Source organism: Bos taurus, chromosome 13 (assembly GCF_002263795.3).
Source record: "Bos taurus isolate L1 Dominette 01449 registration number 42190680 breed Hereford chromosome 13, ARS-UCD2.0, whole genome shotgun sequence".
NCBI classification, from domain to species: Eukaryota; Metazoa; Chordata; class Mammalia; order Artiodactyla; family Bovidae; genus Bos; species Bos taurus.
The window spans coordinates 26,703,207-26,730,168 of record NC_037340.1 but is presented as its reverse complement, the minus strand read 5'-3'; the positions used below and the strand labels follow the sequence as shown (position 1 = coordinate 26,730,168).

General features: G+C 43.8%; 1 protein-coding gene across 1 annotated transcript in view; it reads right to left on the bottom strand.

Annotated features, from left to right (window-relative positions):
• Window positions 1-2,131: 2,131 nt before the first annotated feature.
• GAD2 (glutamate decarboxylase 2) overlaps window positions 2,132-26,962 on the bottom strand; it is a 61,868-nt gene continuing 37,037 nt past the window's right edge. The window contains exons 10-16 of the mRNA NM_001205723.1: window positions 26,074-26,190; window positions 24,482-24,546; window positions 16,700-16,778; window positions 13,110-13,259; window positions 6,035-6,142; window positions 5,413-5,502; window positions 2,132-2,682 (exon numbers count right to left, since the gene is read on the bottom strand). Coding sequence (NP_001192652.1) covers window positions 2,509-2,682; window positions 5,413-5,502; window positions 6,035-6,142; window positions 13,110-13,259; window positions 16,700-16,778; window positions 24,482-24,546; window positions 26,074-26,190 — 783 coding nt within the window. The 3' untranslated portion in view covers window positions 2,132-2,508. The remainder of the gene's footprint in view (window positions 2,683-5,412; window positions 5,503-6,034; window positions 6,143-13,109; window positions 13,260-16,699; window positions 16,779-24,481; window positions 24,547-26,073; window positions 26,191-26,962) is intronic.

The window sequence follows — 26,962 nt, the reverse complement described above, 5'->3', positions numbered from 1 at the left end:
CTGCTAGGGAGTCTGGACCCCCTAGGTAGAAGCTTCTTGGAGTAGAGAGGGGTCTGTCCACATCAGGACATTGGGCTCCAACCTCCAGGCAGGATGGTGGGTTTGATAATTAGCATCTCTGCCTCTGAGATGGGTCCTTTGGGCCTGAGACTCATGATAGCTGGGCAGCTCTGTGCTTATTCTCAACAGCCAAATTCTAGAATGCTTGGCTATTAGACAGAGCCTAGAAGGGGAGGCTTACTCCTTCATAAAATTCTGGGGCGTAAGGTTTTCTTCTAATAGTCATGCACGCATGCCTGCTAAGTTGCTTCAGTCATGTCTGACTGTAGCCAGCCAGGTTCCTCTGGATTCTCCAGGCAAGAATACTGGAATGGGTTGCCATTTCCTTCTCCAGGAGATCTTCCTGAACCAGGGATCGAACCCATGTCTCTTATGTCTCCCGAGTTGGCAGGCGGGTTCTTTACCACTAGTGCCACCTGGGAAGTCTAATAGGCATAGGAAATCCATTTGCTTCTTAGATGGAGAGGGACCAAAGCCACGCGCATCTCAAGTATCAGTGATTCCTATCCGACCTAGGGGAGAGATGTAGGGGCAAGCTCATGAAGCTTGCAGGTGGTTGGATCCTACGGTCAATGAGAGGGCTTTGCTACAGGATGAAGGATGGAGTCCTCTTCCCTCCCTCATATACCTACAGTCTTCCTGATCACAGATCTGAGTGGTCCATACAGAAAGGATGAATGCTCCTAACGTGCAGCCACAGTCTGCATATATGTGGATATATACACAGGACATATATAGTTCTTTGCTAGCACTTGGAATCTGACAGTCTGTACCCCATAAATATCTATGAGAGCTCTTGTTAGCTCCTGTTTCTCCATCAGGTTTGCAGGGGCAGAAGGATGCTTTTAGAATATTGTTTTGAATTCTATGGAGCATATGTCCTCTCTATATTCCAGTCACTTTGATCTTAATGGGACACAGAAGATAGACAAAGGGTCTTAAGATGCTATCTCAAAATCCTGGGTAACAGGACTTCCCTGGTGGTCCAATGGCTAAAACTCCAAGCTCCTAAGGCAGAGGGTTCAGGTTCGATCCCTGGTCAGGGAACTAGATCCCGCATGCCGCAACTAAGAGTCCACATGCCGCAACTAAAGATCATGTGTGTCACGACTAAGACCTGGCACGGCCAAATACATAAATCTAAAAAAAAAATCTTGGGTGAGGAGCTCATTTCCTCATAACCTCTCATGGAGTAGAAATTAATTATTTGGGATCGCAGAGATGGGGAACTCAGAAGGAAGGACTTCTGTGGGTCGGAATGGGAGGGAATCGGAATAAGCAATGGCCTGGGAGAGAAATGACTCCTCCCTGGACAGGCGATGTGGCCTCCAGGATGACGTCACTATTCTCACAGAGACACTGAAGGCCAAGTGTAATTTTCTGGGCTCACCACATCTGGAGTGTGTCCCATTCTTCTTTGCTCTGGCTGATTAGACTTTATTTTCTCTAGGAAATCCAAATGACTTCATAAGAGAATACTGTCTGGGAAGACAGCGCAAGAACCAGCATTCACCTTCTGTTTAGAACAGGCTGAACGGAAATAAGAATAGAGACGATTACCCTCATTAGTCTAAGATGAAGCTCAGCTGTCAGTGCGGGTCTGCTAAGGTCCAATGGGTGAAAAACGGAAAAGGGAGAATCTTGCTGTCGAGCTGACCAATCACTTTTTAAAGAAACTGCAGTATTCTTTTGTGTTTGTTTTGTAAGAGCCTGAACAGAAAGAAGGCATCACACTGTTAAAGAATTTCGTGGGCCTATGTTCCAAAATAAGTTTGCTAAGTGTTTAGTTGTGCCTCCATTCAAAGAAAGAGAAGAAAAAAAAAAAAAACAATCTGTCTTAGTTTTTATAACTGCCCCTGCAGTTTGTATAACCCATATAAAATAAAAATCTATATGTTACAAAATAGGATTTCTTTTTAATATATATATTTTCCTTTTGTAAAATTATATGTATTTAAATACACTTGATATGTTACTATAGGTAAATTAGAAATTTTTTTCTAATACTATGAAAAAGGCAAGAGTTTTTTTTTTTAATTGTCAACATAGATTTTATATTTACTTTATCCTTTTCACTGTACCCCAGAGAACCTTTTATGATTCAGGGGTAATTTGGCATTATTCAATCCTACTACTCTGACTTGAAAATAAAGTTTGATTTGCACGCTATATTAAAAGTAAGGGAAATATTTATAACAATTGTAAGCTTTTCCTTATTGATTAGAACACAGCCTTTTGTCACTAATTATTACAGAGGTGTTCTAAACTTAAGAAACGATTTTTAAAAGGAATAATGTTTGGTAGTTTTTGATTTTTAAACTGCACTCTACTCTGACACCACAATATAGAAATAGATTTACTTTGGAACAAACTACAAATACATTTACACGGTTTGTGACAACTTAATTGTCTACCTAGAGAATTGAAACAGCTTAGTGAGCTAGGTTATTATAAATCCTGTCCCAGGCGTTCTATTTCTTCAATCAGGAAGTCAATGTCTTGGTGAGTTGCTGCGGGGTTTGAGATGACCATGCGGAAGAAGTTGACCTTGTCACCCAAGGGCTGGTAGCTCACCATTGTGGTCCCAGACTCCATCATCCTGGCTTTAATCATGGGAGCCACCTGCGGGAGAGATGAGACCGCTGTGATGACTGCTTCTCCCAGGGATTCTTCCTATTATCAAAGAATCCAGTGCCAAGTAGCATTTTGAGTCTTTAACTGAACAATCAGAACCATATCTGTTTTCCCTTAAAGGAACTGCTCACACTTTTTATGAGAACAGAGGGCTGCCGCTGCTGCTGATGCTAAGTCACTTCAGTTGTGTCCGACTCTGTGTGACCCCATAGATGGCAGCCCATTAGGCTCCTCCGTCCCTGGGATTCTCCAGGCAAGAACACTGGAGTGGGTTGCCATTTCCTTCTCCAATGCATGAAAGTAAAAAGTGAAAGTGAAGTCACTCAGTCGTGTCCGACTCTTTGCGACCCCAAGGACTGCAGCCTACCAGGCTTCTCCGCCCATGGATTTTCCAGGCGAGAGTACTGGAGTGGGGTGCCATTGCCTTCTCCGGAACAGAGGGCTAGAACAGTTTAATACATCCAAGATCTCAAAGGTGCTGAAAGGAATAATCAGTGGCGGGCTATCAGGAGCTTGACATCTTATCTTTGACTTTCTACTTAGTATTTTGTGACAACAGAAAGAATCTGATGGTGGTTCCAAGCATAAAGAGTTTAGCAATACAACATTTGGGGGACTTTTTAATCCTTCAGTAAATATAAAAACATTGGAAGTAAGACAAAATTCAGAGACTGGGTACCAAGATGTAAGCCTCACTACCAAGTGATGTGTGAAAATAAGCAGATTTTTGAGATCTTAAAGCAATTTTCATTCTTGAGATCCTAAAGCTTCCTAGTTTCAAAAAACACTTTTTGTTTTATATTAGAGTATAACCGATTAACAATGTTGTGATAGTTTGAGATGGACAGCAGAGGGACTCAGCCATACGGATACATATATCCATTCTCCCCAAAACTTCCCTTCCATTCAGGCTGCCACATAACATTGAGTGGAGTTCTCTGTGCCATACAGTTGTTGATTATCCATTTTAAATACAGCAGTGTGTACCTGTCCATCCCAAACTCCCTAACTATCCTATCCCCCAACTTTCCCCCTGGCAACCACAGGTTCCTTCTCTAAGTCTGTGAGTCTGTATCTGTTTTGTAAATAAGTTCATTTGTATAATTTCATTTTATATTCCTCGGTTCATAAGATGACTTGAAACATATTTCCTAATAGTGATGAAGAATCAGCTGATGCAAAAAGCTGCACCCACAAGGATTTAACATTATGGAGTTGGATCACAGACAAGATTTCACCACATCTATGCCCGATGGATAATTACAGCCCTTGGTCCTCTATTGTGTATGAAATTAAGTTAAAATGCCTTGTGAGTGAGTGAAGTCGCTCAGTTGTGTCTGACTCTCTGACACCCCATGGACTATAGCCCACCAGGCTCCTCCATCCATGGAATTTTCTAGGCAAGAATACTGGAGTGGGTTGCCATTTCCTTCTCCAGGGGATCTAAATGCTTTAGTTCAGCACAAATGCATTTTTGTCACCAGTTTTGAGGACTCAGCTCCCAGGGCTCACCCAGGTGAATCTACAACTCTGACAAGACCTCCTTATTCCATATCCCTTGGATGTACTGCACATATTTTTATCCCTTCACATTGTCCTCAGTCTCACCATGTCACATTTGTTCTCTTTGCATAGAATCCCTTCTCTTCCAGTTTGCATCCTACAAAGACTCCAAGGCTCCACAACAGTCCTACACCATGAGGAAGCCTTTCCTGACTTCTGTAGTCCACTAGCATATTTTCTCTAAGTTGTAAGTACATGATCCTTAGCCATAGAGTCTGTCTGTATTCTAATTCCTATCATCCCTTCTCTTATGTGAAAATAGACCTCATCTTTGTACCCAACTGTAAGCTCCTGGAAGGCAAGGATGAGGTCTCTCAATTCTTTTATCAGCACAGCACTGTTTGCACATGGAGGGCTCCCTGAGTCCTTATTGACCATAAAGAGTGGCATAAGAGGAACAGCTCCCAGGATGAGGCATACATTTTAAATCATGTCCAACTATATCCAGGACCTGTACACATATTTTACCACTGGAGTTTGTAAATATAATATTGATCTTTTCAGTTCATGGCTGCAAATACATAACCAGGGATGTAGATCTCAGGGAAGCTTTGGGCTTATGCCAGATCTTTATAGTCAGCAACTCAGTTCAATATGGGAACCATGCCCTCTATCACAGTTGTATTTGTCTTACATGAAGGATAGACTCAAAGGGAATGGAGTTATGAACATGTGACTTTTGAATATCAACACTTACATGACCACTGGTTTGCAATGAGGTTTTAATCCTCAAAATACTCAATGTGAACAATCAACATGGCTCCTCAAGAGGATCAGCAGCAGTTTTGTTTTCTACCCATTTCTGGGGCCTGGTGTCTCTTCCACATTTGTAATTGAGCACCAGTTTCTCTTGGCAGATCAGCAATTTCACCAGATTCCTGCTGAGTTGTGAAGCCAGAAAAAGTATGACCTAGTGCTTATTTTCAGCCCTCATAAACATGCTCTCAGAACACAGAAGCAGGTGAGTTGTTAAAAGTCTGGACAGACCAGTTCTGTGTTTCCTGGCTCTGCAGGAAGCCACAGAGGGCAGGGGACCTGTGACCATGGCTGAAGATAGATGTTCCCTAAAAACGTGCACATCTGTCAAGGATGATATGGACACAAAAGGCCCATTATACACGCTGAGGTCCAGATCAGAGGAGCGTGAGTCCTTACCTTGGAGAGGCGGCTCAGTCTCTCTTCATTGTTGTCCAGGACACGCAAGCTCGGAGGTACGTACCAGAAGCAGACATTGGTGTGCTGAGGCTATGAAGTGGAGAGTAAAATTCATGCTCAGCCCAAACAGGCAAGTTTGAAAATGTCAAGGATTTGAAAATTTGAAAATTCCAAATTTCCAATCTGTTCTGCAGCTTCTAGATACAATCCTACTTTTAAACCTCTAATCACCTTTGAACTGCCTGACTTTCACACCATTATACAGTATTTGTGTGTGTGAGAGAGAGAGTTGGATTTATACTTCCATTCTAAATGGTTGCCCCCTCCCCACCGCTTCTCCTTTGTGATGGTCTCACTTACTTGGACAGTACATTCTTAACTTCAAAAAATATCACTGAGAAGAACTGGAATGGGGACTTCCCTGGTGGTCCAGTTCCTAAGACTTTGCGCTCCCAATGCAGGGGTCCCAGGTTCAATCCCTGGTTAGGGGACTAGATCCCACATGCTGCAACTAAGGCCTGGTGCAGCCAAATAAATACATAAATAAAATATTTTTAAAAACTACAAAGAGTTAGAATGGACTAAACTTGGGGGGGGGCACTGTAGAAATCAGAATATATACCTTTCCATCAAACACCATTTCATAACCTTCTCGGTTTTTGATGATATTGTATAAATACTCCGCCAGCTCCAAACACTTATCAATATGTGCTTCAAACCCGATGGTCCCCTATGCGAGAGAAGAATAGAGCTTAGCAGTCAAGCTGAGGAAGGTGGGCGAGCTCTCAGATGAGATGGGGGGATGCATCTCTCAGGACACTGGTGGTCTTTCGGGCCCTTGGGCCTCTGCTCTGAGCCAGCACTTTGCTTACATGAGACCATGTGTCTAGAAGCTTTTCTGACAATTATTCCTCCTTTCATGCTGTCCACATCAGATGCCCCTGTTCCCTTTCATGTTGTCACAGCTCTCCACGGCAGAATCCCTTTCTTTCCGAGCCTCTATTCCCCAGCCAATTATTTTGATTACTCGAGGGGAAATTTTACAACTGCCACTCAGAGGAGTAATTATGGAAGTCATTAATGACAGGAGGCCTGGCTATTCTTTTCCTGCAGATAAAAAGCATCATCAGAGACCACCCATCCCCCTCAGGATGTCTGCTGAGTCCCTGCCCATCAGGTGAATTTGCCATTTCCAGATCCCACTTTTGTTCACCAATGTACATTATACACCATTATAGAACAAATAGGGTAGGTGTTCAATGAATATGTGCTGGACAAAAGAATTACTGACTCTTGAGAGGCACACAGATGCTCTATTAGCCTGCCATTTTGCAAGCTTATTAGATTTACCCTTTGGGGATAAATGGGGCTTCCCTGGTGGCTCAGGTGGTAAAGAATCTGCCTGCAATGAGGGAGGCCCAGGTTTGATCCCAGAATCGGGAAGATCCCCGGAGAAGGGAATGGTTACCCACTTCAGTATTCTTGCCTGAAAAATTCCCTGGACAGAGGAGCCTGGTGGGCTACAGATCATGGGGTCTCAAAGAGTTGGACATGACTGAGATACTAACACTTGGGGATAAATGACTCCTATGTCTGTAATAGGTGAACATTATCACAGAGGTCTTTTACTTTGCAGCTGTTGGAAGACCAGGATCTGGACTTGTGAAAAACAATACGACAGCCTTGGACTACAAGTATTTCACTGACAACGGGACACACGAAGGCAGCGGTCCCCAACATTTTTGGCACCGGGGGGTGGTTTCGTGGAAGACAATTTTCCACAGACCAGGGGTGGGGAGAAGGCTTCAGGATGATTCAGGCTCATTACATTCACTGTGCACTTGATTTCTATTATTATTACATCAGCTCCAGCTCAGATCATCAGGTATCAGATCCTGGAGGTTGGGGACCCCAACACCAGGGAATTACTCTTCACACGGCTTTACTCCGAACTCCACTGTACGTGTGGAGTACTGCAGGAAAGCTTAGAGAAACAGCAAATGCTCGTCCCAGGAACTCTGAGAACAGACCTACCAGTGATTAATCCAACTTGGAGTCCAGAGGAAGTAATAATGGAGATAAGATAGGCCCACTTTCCTGTTAACACACAGTCTCATCATCTCATCTAAAAGGGGGATCTGGCAGAACGATGACTTGTAGTGTCTGAAATATTTTTAAGAGTAAGCTTCATTAAAGAGAGCTGATGGATTCAGAAATCCATTTGTTTAGGGACTGCCACCCTTGCTGACTGATTCCTGTGACTCCAAGTGTCCACCTGATGCCTGGACATCCAGGCCATCACCCATGCACCCAAAGAGTCTGTGGGTGCCAAAGATTTACCATTGGTTTGGACCAAGCTGGCAGTTTGCATCTACTTGGGATGAACGTTAAGTAAGAGGGAGGGGAGTTTACTGTTAGCCAAACTGGATCCTTGGGACCAGGCTAGCATTGGATTTCAACTTGCAGGGACCTGATCCAGGATCTGTTCAGGACCAGTATGACTCTGACCCTGTCCAGCCATATGGCCTTGGCTAACTTTTCTGGTCACGTGGGAATGATGGTGCCTGTACTATTTCCCACAGAGACATAGCAAGGTGAAATGAATGCTCTGAAAATGACTGTGATTGTACCGTAAAGGGAGTTGTGTTACCAAAGACAGGATGGGAGTTCTCTAGCCCTGCTAGTCTAGCAGTCCACTCTGGCTAAGCTCAGGAGTAATCCATCTGCCCCCTTGAGATGAAGGCTGAAGAGCTATCAGGGGACTCTGATGTGCCTATATAAGTCTGGGGCTCCTCCTTTCAAATTGGGTATTCATGAGATTAAGATCCATATTTTATTTTCAAAGTTTTGTAGGTTTTTAGGTAATTCTCTGAAATTCATTCTATTAATATCAAATGCTTGTTGAATCATTATAGACCACACAGCTCTTCCTGTGAGAATGATAAAGGCATCTATAAAGCCTTATCAGGCAATGCCTCTCCATGACCTGAATCACTGGGAAGGAAGCTGAAAGCTCAGATGACCACTTCTGCACATGCCCTTCAGCCCCTGCCTGACCATCTTCCTGGAATGTCCTTTCTCCCAGCTCTGCTGGTCGAGGTCTTATTTATTCTATCCATCCTGTTCACAATCAATCTCAAAGGCCAGTTCTTGATAAATTATTCTTGGCTCTCAAATGAGGACTGAGCTCTCCATTCTTTAACTCTTCAATCTGTGTCTGTGTTTCTTTTATAACTAGTTGTGTTCTATTTTTAAAAAAATGTTTATTGGAGTATGTGCTATATATGCTGTGCTTAGTCACTCAGTCACGTCCAATTTTGCAACCCCATGAGGCTCCTCTGTCCATGAGGATTCTGTAGGCAAGAATACTGGAGTGGGTTGCCATGCCCTCCTCCAGGGGATCTTCCCAACCCAGGGATCGAACCCAAGTCTCCCGCATTGCAGGCGGATTCTTTACCATCTGAGCCACCAGGGACGCCCTGATTGGAGTATAGTTGATTTATAATGCTAATTTCAGGTGTACAGCAAAGTGACTCAGCTGTGTGTTGTTGTTTAGTTGCTAAGTTGTGTCAGATTCTTTTGCGACCCCATGAACTGTAGTCCGCCAGGCTCCTCTGTTATTGGGATTTCCCAGGGCAGAATACTGGAATGGGTAGCCATTCCCTTCTCCAGGGGATCTTCCTGACTGAAAGATTGAATCCAGGTCTTCTGAAGTGCAGGCAGATTCTTCACCACAGAGTCATCAGTTATACATATACATATATCCACTGTCATTTTTAAGATTCTTTTCCTATATAGGCCATTACAGAGAACTGAGCACTGTGCTGTACAGTAGGTTCTTATTAGTTATCTATTTTATATATAACAGTATGTCAATCCCGATCTCCTAATTGGTGTTCTGTCTTTTATGATGGTCATTGGTGAATTTCTCTTTCCTGCCTGGAAACTGTAGCCCCTGATCTCATGCAGCAACAGATGCTCAGTAGCCACATATGAAAAAAACTAATATTTTAGAGAGAAAGGGAACATTCACTCACTCAGTAAGGAGGGCTAGACATCCATTTCCCTTTAATAGTTTCCTCCTGGTTTCTTTTTTCCCTCAGCCATTTGCCAGTCCCACTGTTATCTACACTTTAATTATGGAGGTCAATCAGAAAACTATAAGAAAACCTGCCAATCTGCATAATCACATACAAGCATCAAGATTTATGGTAAAAAGTCAGCAGTTACATATTAAGCCATCACTGCAGGCCTATAAAAAGGGACTCCTTTTAAGACTTTTTTCTTTTTTTCTATCTACACAGAGTTTTAACCGAGGTAATCTGTCAAGATGAAAAATAATCAAGTTCTAGGATTCTCTAATAAAATAAAACAGACAAAAGGTTTACCCAATAAGAACAGAGTTGAGGACAGACACAGTGTCTTTGCCAGTGAAAAGCTTACAAATCATGTCACCATCCAGGATACTTTCTAGCATTCCACATCAGGAGGCTCAATTTTTTTTTTTTTTTGGCATTAATTTGCTCCAGTCAAGTTGTCTTGGATTTAATATGACAGTTGTCTTCAGTGCATGTAGCTCCATTTGTTATTAGCAGGTGAAAGAACAGGAATTTATACTTAGATTACTATTTTCCCATGGTTTATCTTACTAAGGAGAAAATGTGGATTCACTGGAACATTGTCTTCTCCAGGTGTATCGGATAACAGAGGGTTTGCAGATTAATGTCACATTCCTTCTCTTCCTCTTCATGACTGTTTTTGCAAATGCAAAACAGAATGACATGGTCAACTCTTCATGGTTCTTCTTAGGGAGAGTGACTTCTCCTGCCCTGGCTGGCATTATGACAGAGTTAGGCGTATCAGAGGGTGCTTACCCTTGATCTGAGTTGTAGGACTGAGATTATTACTTTAATAGCTATTATCATTTCATTTAAAAAATAATGCAACTTTAAGTTGAAAACCAAATGGATGTTTTTGTCATTTAGATGTCTAGATACTTAGGGCTTTGTGTAAGGAATTAAAAAATAGGTGTCCCTGTCCTCTAAGTAATTCAAATTCTCTTCTAAAGTTCTTTACTATAGTCTCTTTCTGTATTTTACACAGAAACAATATGTTGACTTTCATTAATTATAAATAGTTATCCATATGTCTTCATTTCTGTTCACATCTTACATATGAATGTTAGAAAATGAATTATTCCTTTACACAAATATGATGTACAAGAACTAATGAAACTATTTTAAATTCTGGATGATGATAATAAACTAATTTTCAATGCAAAACACATGTGTTCATAAGTTACAAAGCCACTGTGACTTCTCTCTCTGTCTCTCTTTTTATCCCCTCCTCTGGTGCCGGTATCTCAGCCCTTTAGAAACTGGATCCTCTGCCTTTATTTCAAGCTTCACTGGTCCTGCTGTTGAGTTCACACCTGATGTCTTCCGTGTGATTTCTCTGAGAACCAGCCAGCTGCACCAAGCTGGCAGGGAGGCTTCCGATGGAAAAGAAGCAGTAGGATCCAGTGAACCGTGTCAGATACATTTTTGTGTAAATATAGCTAATGATCATCATCTTAATAAAAACACCAGGGGAACAAGAGACAAAAAGAGGGACACTGAACAATATTTAGAGACCAAGCTTTCCTCAACTTCCTAGCTGATGTTTACCTCTGTCATTTTATCATTCCCACCAATCAAGGAAATGAAACGCCTGCTCATTTGAAAACAGCCTGAGAGTACACCAATGTACAATGTAAGTCTACATTCTTGATGGATTCATTATTGCCAAATGAAGGTGTCATTGCCAACAGAGTGAGTCTCAACTTGGGCAGTGGGGACCACATACCTGTCCTTGTCAGGTGCTCAACTTTCAAAAGAGGAAGGAGTCCCCTGCCCAGCTCAAGGGATTTGAGCCCACTCATCACACACCTTTATGGGACAATAAGTCACCCTGGGCCTCACTCCAGGTGGCTGTCTTGTACTTAGTGATACTTAAAGAAAACTCAATCAGGCCAAATAACATGATAGCAGGTTTGCTGGAAGACCATGTAGTCCAGCCACCCCTGGAAGCCAGCTAAGAATTTTTGTGCATTAAGCAATACCATCTCTCTAGTTAAACTGCCTTTTTCCAGGATGGGTTTAAAGAAGATTCCATACAGTATTAAGTTGGTCAAAAAGTTAGTTTGAATTTTTCCATCAGATGTTATAGAAAAGCCTGAACTAACTTTCTGGCCAACCCAATAGATGTTGACTGTTTCACTCCTAAGTCCCCTCTTTTTCTTATTAGCCATCCGCCTGTTTGAACTGTTTAAGTAAATTCAGTTTGCTTAAACACCAGCATACGGACTGGGTCCTGTGGACCTGGTCCATAGCTCTTTCTATAGACCTGATCAAGGAGCCATTCTGTGGTCTCATCCAGCTGACCAAGTCATTTGCTTGTTTCTGTGGGGCTGACCCTGTCACCTCTTTGTGTAGGATACTTAGAAATCTGAGAGCCAGATGTCCCTGGGGGTCCAGTGGTTAAGAATCCACCTGCCAATCCACAGGACACGGGTTCTATCCATGGTCGGGGAAGATCCCACATGCCTCAGGGCAACTGAGCCTGTGTGCAACGCGACTACTGAAGTCCATGAGCCCTAGAGCCCATGCTCTGCAGCAAGAGAAGCCATCACAATGAGAAGGCTGTGCACTGCAACTAGAGAACAGTCCCTGCTCACTGCAACTAGAGAAGGCCCACGCACAGAAACAAAGACCCAGCACAGTCTAAATAAATATATAAAATAACTAAATATTAAAGGAAAGAAAGAAAGAAAGCTGAGAGTCAAATATTTCCCAAACACACCAGACCTAGGTCTCACCAGCTTCCCTCTCATCTCTTCGTCATTTTTCCCTGACATACTCTTTTAACAGTTGGACTTTTCTAGCAGTTGGGTTTTTCCAGCATGTCCTCGCCAGCTCTAGCCATTGCCTCCTGTGGGAGATAAATGAAACCAGGTGGAAAGTCACCAAGCTGTGACATTTAGGTTAGAAATCTGGTCAAAGTGAAAAATAAAATCTTTGACCTTCCCAGCCTGCTTACATTTAACCACACACGTGTGCTCTTGGAAGCTATAATTAGGTCCAGCCAGTAGTGCACAACATTAGTTACAGAGTCCCATGTCTGAGAGCGGGGTGATCATCCACAGTTAAATTCTGAGGTAAATAGAGAAACCAAACTAATGGAGGTCACTAGGAAGTTCCAGGGTTTTGGAAAAAAGCTTTAAAACTAGAGGTTACTCTGTGAAATGACAAAAACAAGCCATCATGCCAATTTTTTCCTTTTCTTTTTTGTTCTCCAAACAAAAAGTCTACATTTAACCTACCCAAATGATCAATCACTGGGTAAAAACCAAGAGCTGGGACAAGAACAGCAGTGAAACACCTCTCAGGAATCCAGGGAATCTGCTGTATAAAGCAACATGCATTGGTTTTTTAGATAAATGAGCATTAGAAGCAATTTGGCTTAAACAAAAAACAAACACACAACAGATTTCTTATATTTCTGCCCACGTAGAAGGCAGACTAGATCTAGGATTCAGGAAACTTAGTCTTGAGGAAATAATTTTCAATTTGGAAGTCAATTTTTGCCATGTCCTCACAAGGGTCACCAGATACAGGGTCTGTTTTTAGCTGCCATTCAGCCGGTTCTGGGGTGCTCACCTTTGCCCTCCACATTAGCCAGAGCTTAAAAACATCGACGTGGCGTCCGCACTGCAAGGCCTTGTCTCCAGTGTCGTAGGACAGGTCGTAGTGTTTATCTTGTTGGAAGAGGTAGGAGGCATGCATCTGGTTGCAGCTCTGCATCAATCCCTAGAAGAGAAGAGAAAAGCTAGGAAACCCTGTGCTTAGTCGCTCAGTCATGTCTGTCTCTTTGTGACCCCACGAACTGTAGCCAGCCAGGCACCTCTGTCCATTGGGATTCTCCAGGCAAGAATACTGGAGTGGGTTGCCATTTCCTCCTCCAAGGGATCTTCCTGACCCAGGTCTCCTGCACTGCAGGCAGATTTTTTACCATCTGAGTCACCAGGGAAGCCCTTAGGAAACTCTCCACTGATTTTATGTGTTCTATTGGGTTTACATTGTGATGGAAATTATTAAGAAAAATATATAAGAAAGAGGAGCTGAATATCCTGGAGAAAGAAAACAGTAAGAATTAAATGAGAAAAAAAGTGAGACAAGTATCTGAGAGGGATAGACTGTTGTGATAGGTCAGTTCTATGGGAAAAAGTGGCTTAGGGTCAGCTATTACCAGAGGTTAACATCAGGGCATATTTATACTTTTACTCTCCTTTTTAAGAGAAGGCATTTATCTTTTTTTTTTTCAATTCGTTGATTATTTCTGCTTAAGCTTCACAATACCCTTTATCGTGGCTGGTTATTAATAATTCCCATTTCACAGATGAGATTGAACGTCAAAAACTTTATGTAAGCCACTCTCTAGCTTTTACCTAGAAATGGAACAGTTGGTATGTAAATCCAGCTCAGGTGAATTTCAGTGAGAAGGCATTTTTTTTTTTAATCACAATCAGAGTATAATGTTCACTGGGAGGATGTCTTGATGTTCTGGTTTTGCTTAATCAAACTATTTTGAAAACTTTTTGGTTTTATAAAATATCATTAGTGTGATTCTCCTACTGTTTCACTCATATTGAGTTCAAGTACTTTACCATTTAGCTGTAAGGGTTTGAGTTCTTTATGGAAATCACAGTTTTTAGGACAATTCATTGTGGTGGTGGTGGTTTAGTTGTTAAGTCGTATCCAACTCTTTGCAACCCCATGGACTGTAGCCTGTCAGGCTCCTCTGTCCATGGGATTTCCCAGGCAAGAATACTGGAGTGTGTTCCCATTTCCTCTTTCAGGGGATCTTCCTGACCCAGGGGTGGAACTCCCACCACCTGCTTGGCAGGAGGATTTTTTATCACTGAGTCACCTGGGAAACCCAGTACAATTCACTGCTATTACCTTAAGATGCTAAAATCTAAAAAATAAAGACATCGGTACTCTGAGGTCTTCAAAACAGTGACTCTTTCAGATGGCATGCTCCTCTCTCAAGAGGGATAGAGTTTGGGCACCGTGTTTTCACGCTCACTTGCTTATGGTAGTTACAGTGGAAAGTTTCATTGTCAATGACCATTAATTTACCCTGGCACCACAAGCTAACTATGGAAAATGGGTGGCAAAGTGATTGAACTATTTCAAAGACCAGTGAATGAATCATGCTCTCTGACTAAAACAGCATCGTCAGCCTCCTTACCACATTGCAATTTGTCACGAACCACAGGAAGTCTTTGACGCTTTGGTTATCTACAGTGTAATTGTAATTTTACAGAAGCTTTGACATTGACTTTTCCCTTTGTGACTCATGACAAGAGAAGAAAAGACTAAACTGTGATCACTTGGTTGAAGTTAGAAGTGAGAGCCCCTTCTGAAAGTTCTCCAAACTAAAATGAAAATGCAGCTAAAATTTGGTCTAGATCCTGAAAGACCAGACTAGGTCCCCAGATGGAAACAACAGATTTGGGCTCAGTCTTGTAGTCTGGACATCATATTTGGTGGAATTCATTAAGTTATTTGTTTGAGAGTGGGAGAAATTCAATACAATGTAATTATATTAGAGCAGTAGAATGACACTGAATTGGACTCGAAAACCAATAAGACTAAAAATTGCAATAGGTGAATCTATTTTGTTTCATGGTCACAGAAACTTGGCACCATTTTTCCCCCAGCCATGCAAGCTCATGGCTAGGTGCCTTCAATCCTAAGGGAGACCACCCAGGGAGTGTGGAATGATGGATAGACCAGACCAGCTTCTACTGGGATAGGAAAAGCAACTCAGAGCACATGACCTCTAAAAGGTAAGACAGCACCAGTCTCCTTGTACAAAAGGACAAGTAGAAGTCAGATAAAAAGGTGAGATCATATCCTGATTCTGAGCCATCATATTCCAAACTATTTAAAATACATGAATAGCTTCTGGCTGTAAAAGAGCTGCTGTCAAAAAATTCCCCTGATCAAATGAACTTCAGAAACCGTCATAAATATCATTTTTTTCAGATATTTATAAAATATATCAGCAATAAAAGGTTCAGATACTCCCTGAAATTATGAAACTTGTTTTCAACTCTTTAAGCTAATATATTCCAAGTTTTTTTTTAAACCAAGAACTCTCCTTTTTTTTTTTTTTTAAACAAATCAGAGAATATCATCTGATAGCATGGTATTATTCCTTGGACCTCTATAAAAGAAATGTTATGAACTCTCGGATTTCAAAGGGATCCTAGAGCTGTTCATCTTTTTTGGTCATGCCACAAGGCAATTTCTTGGAACCCTAGTTCCAAGAAATTGAAACCTTGCCCCTTGCAGTGGAAGCGTGGAGTCCTAACCCTGGACCTCCAGATCAGTTCCTATTCCTGCCCCTTCTATCTTTCCATCCTCTTTCTAACAAGCGCTTGTCCAATCTCCACTCAGTCAGCTCCCCTGATGATGAATTTATTCCTACATAAGTCATTCATTACCTGTTGGGCAGCTTAATTTTTAGAAAAGCATTCCTTTTATTGACCCCAAGTCAGACTTCAAATCGTGGTTATTGTGATTCTGTCATCAAAGCCGTACCATCCAATGTGACTAACCCAGCTCCCTGAAGCCTTAAATAAAAAGCAAATCTCTCCAACCTGAGTCATTTATGTTGTGAAGGCTGCTTTCCTCTCAGCCCTTTAAGTTAAACTCTTTTTAGATTAGATTAAACGTCTTTAGTTCTTTCAACTACCTCTGTTCATGTTGATTAATGTTCCTCACTATTGGAGGTCTTGCTTGATGGGGTCTCCTATACGATTAGATGCTAACCTGAGCAAACCACTCCAAGTGTGATTTAACCAGAGGCCAGTGGGGGACTGCCACCTCCCTCACCCTGAAACTCCACTTCTTTCAATCCCATGACTAATTTTTGAATGGTATTTCTCTCTTGACCCACTGTTGACCCTGCAGCAGAGTACAACCTAATGTCCTATGCCTTTTTCACAAGCACAATAATTCAGCCACACATGGAACATGACTGTCTCGTCTAGTCAGGATATAACCGTCTTATAGTTGGACATAAGAGCAGGGCCTTACAGCTATCCTCATTCACAATTTCCCCTACTGTGGATGTGGCTCACTGTTCCATTCTGTAAGATGATCTTAATTTTGTCACTACACACATTACTGTATCCAATCCCAACTGCAGATGTGGCCACGAGTGAGGAAAGACATACCTCTTCTCTAACCAGGAGAGCAGAGCACTGCAAAGGAACGCCCATCATCTTATGTGGATTCCAGGTCACAGAGTTGGCCCTAAAGGAAACAAATCAGGTGAAGACGGTGGCACCCATGACAGGCTCAGACGACCCCTTGTGAGGGCTCAGGTTTTTTGGCACTGTTTCTCAGACGCCAGCATGACGCTAACTTACAAAACAAGAGGGGGACCCTTCAAAATCTAAAACCTTTCCTTTGTCTACAAAGAGAGCAGGTGAAGGCTGGTATCTCTCTTCAGCTCCATGGTGGTCTGAGAGCTCTGAGTGACTGGGACCAGCCTGTCCAGGGTCCCTCCTTTGGCCACCACAGAGCAGGGCACCAGGGGGTCCCTCATGTGCCTTCAGTGTTCCCGCCTCTGACCCAACTGTAGCGCCCTGGAGCTCAGAGCAATGGCTCATTTTGCTGCTGAATTTTGTTCTTTTCCCAATCTAGTTCCTCCTTCTTTCCACTCGATTGATGAGTAAATGTTTCAAATGTGTTCTTTTACAATAGCTAGCTCATATCCTGCTTCCATCTCTTCTCTCATCCACAGATATCCTTTTGGACTGCAGGGAAGATACACTGTGGCTCCCATGGCAGCTTTCAGCCTATTTGTTCCAACACCCTTGGTAAGCAGGATACTCTCTCACCAGTCACAGCGATGCTCAGCTCAGGGGGTTATGTTGTTTGAAACTCCTAAACCACAATCCTGATTCAGAGTCCTTTAATAATAAAAACTGCTATTATTATTTTAATCTGGATATATTGTCTTACTTGATACTTGGTTTCCATTTCATCCTCCACCGGGTATCATAGTTATTTTCTAGTTCTGCTTACAGATCTCTCCTCTTCCTTTTGCCTCCAAAGTTCCAAACTGTGGGGTATGGCTCATGGTGTCCCCACACTAGATCCCAGGCTGGAGTCCTGTCAGTTTCCTGAACCACTTTTCATCACACCAAAGTCTGTTTAGTTCTCAGAAAATTCTATTCTCATGATCTTGGGTCTCCTGGTGCTATTTCCTCTTCCTGGAATGTCACCTCCTATGGCTTTAGTTAGTTACATCCTATTGATACTTAATCTTTTAAGGCCAATCAAGTATCATCTCTGCCAAGTTTTGCAGCTTCTTTCAACTTCTCTCCTTCTCACTCACCGTGTTGCTCAACCCTCTTCCTCCTCCAGTTCCCGGGAGAGCAGCAGCTCACTTCCCATGAGTCTCTGCGCCTGTCTCTGAGAGACCGAGGCATCCTCGAGGAGGAGACTCGGGAACGTGACCTTGGCGCCAACAGACTCATAAGAGGAAGGAGAGAAGCAGGACAATACGCAGCGGCTCCTCCACAGGGTTGAGCAGTACTGGCCCTCCTCCAGCTGAGTGACAGACGGGGCTCACCCCACCCCCAGCACTCAAGGTGTGAGGACCTTGGGAAGAAATGAGATGCCAGGAAAGATCCCATTCCTCTAGTTGATGAATGGCGGTCAGCAGCTGGCCAGTCAGGGAACATTTACTGGCCTGGGGATCTTATCTGAATCCATGAATAATCTGGCTCATTGTCTGGTCTTTCTTTAGCTTTGACACTGGCTGTCAGGTATATTGGAAGTGAGGAAAGAAGCCAAGCTAGTTCATGGCCCGATGGGATGGCTCTGTGCCCTGGACAGAGGACTGAAAGACTTCGTGAATAATAAAGAAATGGGTATCGAAAAGCTCCTTCCAGGAAAACAGCTCTTTGCTCTTTAGAATGAAACAGGAGTCAAGAAACCTGGGCTCTGAGCAGTAGGTAAATTTTGGTTAAGGGAGGGGAGCTCAGGAGCCAGACAGTCTGAGTTTGCATCCAGGTTCTATCACTTGCTAGCTGTGTGACCTTGAGCAGGTTACTTAACCTCTCTGTGCCTAGACTCCCTTGTCTACAAAAGGAGAATAATAGGAAATTGTTTGGGACCTCCTTGTGGTCCAGTGGTTAAGAATTCACCTTGCAATGCAGGGGACGTCGGTTCAATCTCTGGTCGGAGAAGTAAGATCCCACATGCCATGGAGCAACTAGGCCTATGCGCTGCGACCACTGAGCCTGCGTGCAACCAGAGAGCTTGAGCTCTGCAACAAAAGACCCGGTGCGCCACATGCAAATACGATTCAACGAAGTCTAATAACTAAATGTTAAAAGATAATAAATCACTTGGGTAAAGTGCTTATAACCGTATCCAACACAATAAACAGTAAATAAGCCTGGCTCTTGCTACTAAGTTCAACTCTATCATTTGGAGCTTTGTGACCCTGGGCATATGTACACAGCCATTCGGTATTTCTATACTATTCTATAGCTGGATGCCCAATACTGACAAAATGCAGCTTTATCAGTAATGACACCAAATGGAGAAGAAAATAGCTGTTTTCCACGTTTCTGAATGAGGGTGTTTACTTCTACACGGCAGCCCATTTGTCTTTTTAGACTAGAAGCTGTCAAGCCCCCCACCGACTGGTCCCTGAATTCTCTCAGAGGGGCTGCCTCATAAAAATGCAAAAAGATGCAGTGATTCAACGACGCGGCGTTAGTTCATGTGAGAAATGTTGGCAGTTTGTGAAAAGCAGCCTCAAGTTCATTTCAAAATGTTTTGCCTTGAGATGTTATTTCTCTGTGACTTTCAGTAAGTTTATAGAGAGCTGAGCCCCCTAGGGCTGTTGGGAGACATTTCTCAGTGCCTGCCTGTGCACACCAAGCTCAGAAGATCCCAAACGAACTAGCCCCCTCCTCATCCTTCCAGATCTCTTCTCTCTCTTTTATTCTGGACCTCAATTCTTTGCACCCCTTTTCCTCCCAAGCATTTAGCTCTCAAACCTTAGTGGTGTGGTTTCATTCTCTTTCTTTCCTTTCCTATATCACTCTTTGCAGTTTTTTTTTTTTAAGTTCTGTATAAAGTGCTTTATTCTGTAGTACTTTGGTGCTCGATTTGCATGTGTGTGTATGTGGATGATATATGAGAATCACTCAGAAATTTTTCAGCATTCACGTGCTAACTACATTTACTATTTCCTATGTGGCAGGCAATGCTCTAATTGATTCAAATGGATTAATTTATCTAATCCATGTAGCCCTGTGATTTACACACTGTCATTGTACCAGTTTCACAGATGGAGTGACAGCTTGCCCAAGAGCACATAGCTAGCAAGTGGGATTCAAGCCATTGCTTGTCCACAGGGTCCTTGCTCTAACAGTGACCTAATGCTACAGGTATCCAGTGAAAACCATGGAGAGTCTGAAATGTTTCCTTTTGGGGTGTGACTGGCATGCTGCTGCTAAGTCGCTTCAGTCGTGTCCGACTCTGTGTGACCCCATAGACGGCAGCCCACCAGGCTCCCCCGTCCCTGGGATTCTCCAGGCAAGAACACTGGAGTGGGTTGCCATTTCCTTCTCCAATGCATGCATGCATGCTAAGTTGATTCAGTCACGTTCGACTCTGTGCAACCCCTTGGGCAGCAGCCCACCAGGCTCCTCTGTCCCTGGGATTCTCCAGGCAAGAACACTGGAGTGGGTTGCCATTGCCTTCTCCAACCTGTTACCTAGATGCCAGTAAAAAATGGAAATGTCCTGGTGGTGGTTTAGTCACCAAGCCTTGTCCGACTCTTGTGCATATGCATATTGAAAAACTTCCCCAGGCCGCTATGATATGCTCCCAGCACAATGGTGCTCGATTTCTGAGGTAACATTTGAGAAAAGTGTTTTATATACTACAAGCTCATGTTAGCTCGATGAAAGACATCTCCCCAAAAATGTCCCTCACTCTCTTCAACATGATATGCAAAACTGTAAAATCTGTCAGGGAGGACACTCTCTGGAATTTCTAAAGGATTATTAACAGAAAATATAGCAAGGCAAAAAAAGCACTATATATAAATCGTACGTCAGCATTTTGTAACATCTGGCATTCTTAGTGTAACTGGAGTGTGACTTTTCCATTGGATTGGCCAAAAGATTTGTTCAGGTTTTCCATAAGATGTTATAGAAAAACCCAAATGAACTTTCTGGCCAATTCAATACATACACACACACAAAATATTTCAGAAGGAAGTGAAGGAAGCAGAACCACCGGCTTTTTAATAAATTACCCCTGAAGAGCTGGTCTCTGATGATGCATTCTGCTCCAAGAAGCAGCTCTCCTGGGTTCATCTCCTCCTTCGCCTCCACATCTCTGTTTCCTACCCTGAGCATCTCTCCCCTCCACTCCTCCTGCACCTGGTCCTCGTGAAGCCCTCCTCAGTCCTGGCCTCCGCCTCCTCTTGAACCCAGAGTGGCCTTTCCAAAGCACGGGAAATGTCACTCCTCTCTTCAGTTCAGTCAGTTCAGTTCAGTCACTCAGTCGTGTCCGACTCTTTGTGACCCCATGGACTGCAGCACGCCAGGCCTCCCTGTCCATCACCAACTCCTGGAATTTACTCAAACTCATGTCCATTGAGTCAGTGATGCCATCCAACCATCTCATCCTCTGCCATCCCCTTCTCCTCCTGCCTTCAATCTTTCCCAGAATCAGGGTCTTTTCAAATGAGTCAGTTCTTTGCATCAGGTGGCCAAAGGTGGTGTCTCTTCAGGCCCCCACTATGGCTGCTATAGGAGGACCTCTCCAGTGTTTATCCCCAACCCGAGAAACACAAGGGTCTGTATGCACAACAAGGGCTCGAATGGCAGCGATGCTCAGCTCAGGGATTTACCTTCATCTGGATTTGGCTCTGCAGGCAGACCCTCCACTGAGACTCACTGGGCAGGACTTCCAGATCCTCCACTAGCTTCCTGGTCTCTGTCACAAATCTATCTTGGTCTCCAACCAAGTTTGTCTGAACTTTCCCCAAGGACCCTCTCAAACCTCTGTGACCCTGCTCTTCACCTTAACACCCTTCTTCTGCTTCTGCCTGATGAAGCTCCATGCCCCCCTCACCCCAGGGGAAAGGCTTCCCTTCCTTTAATAACCCTGTTTAGAAGGAACAATCTGTCTCTTGAGCCTTTAATTCCTCTGCCTTGACCTGTAATCCATGGTTGACGGCAGTCTCCCTACTAGATTCTAAAACCCTTGAAGACAGGCTTCCTAGCATATAAGACTTTGCATCTTAGGCCCTTGCCTAAGACAGAGGGCCCATAACCAATGAACTGAGTTTCTGAACCTCTGGCCCTTAGGGGTGGGAGTAGGACTAATAATTGGTAAGTTGGCAGGGTCTGTGCTGGAACCTTCAGCTGGGCCAGAAAGTCTCGAAAGTGCCCCACAACAATGGCTTCTTCCAGGTACACAGCAGCCTGCTGCCAGGAGGGATTAAAGAAAGGTCTGTTGACAATGCCCAGGAGTGCCAGGCCTCCTGGCACCCTCTTAGCTGTCCCATCCCTAAATAGCTTGACAGTGTTATCAGAGAAGAAAGGTGCTTTCTGAGAAAGGCAGGCCCCTAGGTGCTCGTGGCATTTTGTGATGAGGACAGCACTCTGGGATCCCTGTGACCAGGGGGCCACCTTGGGATCTGGGGGACAGGAATTCACGGAATTCACTCATTTTAGAGTGAGTCCTCGTGCTTGGAAAGTGGGTATGGCAACCCACTCCAATGTTCTTGCCTGGAGAATCCCATGGACAGAGGAGCCTGGTGGGCTACAATCCATAGGTTGCAAAGAGTGAGACATGACTGAAGCAACTCAGCACACATGCATGCAAGTGAGGCAAATTTCTTTCCTAGAAGTGTGTCCACGCAGATTTCCTTTGGCCCTAACATCTTCTTCATCAAAGAAAGTGAGCCTTTGGTTGATAAGTCACCCAGATGGATTCTCTCAGGTCAATGGATGGCTGGGGAGGGTCTACTCAAAGCAGAACAATGGTCCCTCATTTTTTTTTTTTTGGCAGCGCTGTGCAGTACACAGAATCTTAGCTCCCCAGGGATTGAACCTGTGTCCCCCTTCCATGGAAGCGTGGAGTCTTAACCACTGGACCATCAGGGAAGTCCTGACAGTCCCTCATTTTTAAAAAGGACTTCTTTGGCTGTTTCCACTTAGTAGATTTACTTCCAACACAGCTTCAAGAATTCCAGCCACTAGAGAGGACTCTGTGTTCCATAACGAATGTTCTAAGCTTTGCTCTTAAATAAGAGTCTTCAGTACAAAGGCGCGTGGGTGTTTATTTTTCCAAAGCCCAGAGTATGTGATTTAGTGAGCTTTCAGGTAGTCATTGGTGGAGGGCACCCTTGGCTGGCTGTCAGCACTTGGAACCACAGCTGGCATAAAAGGTATAGAAACAGCCTCTCACGTTCTGTGCTGGTCAGTTTAAGGGGACTCAACGATGAGAAGGTTCTGTACACAGGCCAATTCTTCTGATAGCATGTCATCTGAATTTTTGTTCCGATCTTCTGAACTAGCACCTTCTGGATGGTTTTCTTTTCTTCATTCTCTTTTCCTGTTTAGTTCACTCCTTCTTTAGCTTCTAGTTCCAGGCAGATCTTCACGACAAGAAGGAATTCCGATCAACTAACCAGAAGCAGAGACCTAAAGCTGGCTCCCCCTGGGAAGAGGACAGGCCAATCCTCACCCACTCACACCTGAACAGGCACCTGCAGTCAGAATGTGGGCAGCAGACTGGGGGACCTGGTCCTTGGCTGGTCTGTCTCGAGTCTTCTCCAGCCCTCCTTCTGCTCATGAGGCAGGGTGCCCCAGACTCTTCAGTCATCCCACGCCCTCCTTCCCCACCCATGCGCTCTCTGCGTGTGGGTAGGCCTGGATATCACACAGCACACCCTGTCCATTCATTCTGGCCCGGCTGCCCTGTGTGATTGGTGCGCTCAGATGTTTTCAAGCCCTGTCAGTCTCCTCATCTTGGTACAGAAATTGTGCTGAGCTGTCCAGAGGGAGAGCCGGGGGAAGCTTCCCCTTGACAACACCTGGCTACTTGGCTGGGCACAGTGGGCATTTGGCAGTCCTGGATGAATCCAGGCTTTCTCAGTTGCCTGGCATGTCAGGCTCCCTGCTATCCTTGACCTGCCACGTTGTGATGGGAGAACTGGGAACTCTGAGCTCCCTCTGCATAGGGGCAGGAACCGAAGCCTGAGACCAATTCTGCATTCTGTGATTCTTTGTCTTTTTCCTTTGGCCCTGAGTAGGCTTTATGCTAATCAAATATCAGCTCCTTTGTGCTTTGCAGCTTTTTCTCAGTGGTCTCCTTCTTAGTCTCCTAAGTAAAGGTGACTGTAGGATCCATCAGAACTCACCAGAAAGAACCATTATGGAGATGAAGCCATCAGGCGATGTTATCACAAGCAGGTTTCACTTTAAGTCAATGGACCACGTTAAACCACAAACCCCTCTTTCAACACTGATAAATTACAAGGTGCTTCTTTGCATCACAAAATTATTAATTGGTTTCTTTAAAGCAGTGGTTATTGTCCTCTAGTGAGAGCGACCTCTCTCCCCCCAGAAAACAGTGGCCTGCATGAAGCTTTTAACAATTTTGATAGTTGTTGGTTCTGAGACCCCAGGAAGGTCATTCCTGAGTACTCTGGTCAAGCATGGAGGCCAGTTGGGAATCTCTATGATCTCTATGTTTGAGAGACATATGACTTGGGTCACTTGGATAGGATCTGATGTCTCTGCTGTCTACACAAAATACTCATGCATTTATGACCACACAAGGCAAAGCACATGAGCACGGAGAGAATGGGCTCACCTGTACACCAACACTTCTTGGACATTGGGTGTAATTTGCTTTTCATATATAGCTTTCACATGGTACATTGTTAAGGAGAAAAATGTACGTACCTCTCCACGCCGCTCAGTTTCCACTTGTGTTTCCGAGACATCAGTAATCCCCCACCCCAAGCTGCCTGGAAAAAGAAGGGCATACAAAGCAAAGGCAGTGTTTTTTCATTGCCTGGATTTCTAGCGTTTGGTATCTTTCAAAACAGTAAGCATTGCATGGAGTGAAAGTTACAGCCTCAACCCCAGATAACTTGGGGATTGGCACTAGACTTCCAAAGGTTAACTTGGGGGGCTATTCTAAGGTCTCAGGCTCCATCCCACTTTTATACGGGTGTCAGAAGCCAAACACTTCCTCAGTCTGCAGGAAAAGGAGAAAGAGCCTTCCCAATCCATCAGTGCTGTGCTTAGTCCTATGGAAGCCCATCATTTCAGAACTACAAGTGCTAATATCTCCACAGTTTAGACTAAAAATGATAAATTAAAACCCTTTAAACAACTTTCACATTGCAAGGAAAACTCTTTCTGACAACTCTGAGTGCATATTATTAATATAAAGCCAAAATGACCTAAGCCAGTCTACTCAACAACGTAAGTCTCTTGCACCGGCACGGAAAGCAACTTATGCTTCCTTCGTTGATAAAGCCTCACAATGGAAAACCCATCAGCTGAACCAAGCATGGTGCTTAGTGACGATGTGGCATTGATTTCTGATCTCATCATGGGTCGTTAGCAGTTTTCAGAGAGTTGCTGATCATTGAGCCACACTTTGAGTCATGTTGGTCTAAATTTAAATTCCATTAGTTTGTCCTTCTAAAAGTTGACATCTGTTTTCATTTGAAAATGTCTTGATGAGTGCTCTCCATTATTTCTTGGTGTGACTAACTGTGGAGTCAAAACGTCTCATATACGGCCTATCTTACTAGCTGACCATACATTGGAAATTTGGTGACTCATATTTCCTAGCAAGTTGTCAAATCTATTTTCCTCCTCAGTTATACTAGTTTCTGACTTGAGTTGAATTTTTTATCCACTGGACCTCCTAGATAAATGAAATTCCTATTTACTCTTTCGATCATTCTCATAAGGAAGGAAGCTTTGCGTGTACGTGACTCTGTATTTGCATGTGTGAGACTGTGTGCATGTGTGTTTGCATGTGTGTGACTGTGTGTATGTGTGTGTGTATTTGCATGTATGAGACTGTGTGCATTTGTGTTTGCATGTGTGTGACTGTGTGTATCTTTGTGTGTGTGTGTTTGCATGTGTGTGACTGTGTGTGTGTGTTTGCATGTGTGTGACTGTGTGTATGTGTGTGTGTGTGTTTGCATGTGTGTGACTGTGTGTGTTCCTCTGTGGACATTATGACCCAATGAACCAAGAACTAAGTGCTCAGCTCAGGTCCTGGTCCCAGAAATAAGAATATTATCCTGTTGGGGAAGTTAAGGCATAATCAGCCTCAGATTGCTTACAGCGCATGTCGTGTAGTGTGTGAGTCATGTACTACATTGTCTCTGCGATCTTTAAAAGCTTATCTATCATCATTCTGGGAATAAATGCCTAAAGTGAAAAAAAAAAATACAATACATTTCATTCCATGAGCTCCAGGCGCAAAATGTGCGAGAACATTTCAGTGGTGGTCCCTCTAGAATACTTACATCCACGTGCATCCAGATCTTATACTTTTTGCAAATGTCAGCAACCGCTAACAGGGGGTCAAATGCTCCATACACAGTGGTCCCAGCCGTGGCGCTCACAAGGAAAGGGACAAACCCCTGTGCAAATGAGAAAGCCCCAAAGAATGTAAACCAGCAGTCCAAGGATTCTTTTAAAAAGCTGATTTTAAAAGGTGGACATTCTCCTCCTATCTTACACATCTGTCTTTTTGGAACCACCAGAAGGGTTTTGACGATAACTTGGAGGCTAGTAGGAATGACGTTCGCCCTCCAGATCTGAGTTCTTCAGGCCATTCCGTTGGCTCTGCCAGTTGCCTTATGAGAACAAGCACTCCAGTTCTCAGAAGAGGCTGCACTGGACCCAGGGGTGAGTAAACTTGGTGGTGCCCACAAACCTTTGGTATATTCTAAGGAGAGTTTCTGACCTTCCCCCCTACCCACCCACCCACTTACTTTCCTAGTCTTTCTTTTTCATAGCAGGGTCTCTGAACATAATAGAGCAAGCAGACAAAAGGACAAAGGGAAGGAACTCCTACCAGCCCATTATTCCTCGTTGGAAAAATCCCTAGATAACTTACTTGGAGTCTCAGAGGATTCACTTGGGAGTAAACAATAAGCCACGATTTTACCCATCTAAGTTGTCTGGCCATGGATAAATGAAAACTGATAGAAATAATAGGCTGCTGATGAAAAATGGCCAAAGAATGTCACTCAGTCGTGTCCGACTCTTTGTGACCCCACGGCCTGTAGCCCGTCAGGCCTCTCAGTCCACGGAATTCTCCAGGCAACTGGAGTGGGCAGCCATTCCCTTCTCCAGGGGATCTTCCCGACCCAGGGATGGAACTCGGGTTTCCTGCATCACAGGCAGATT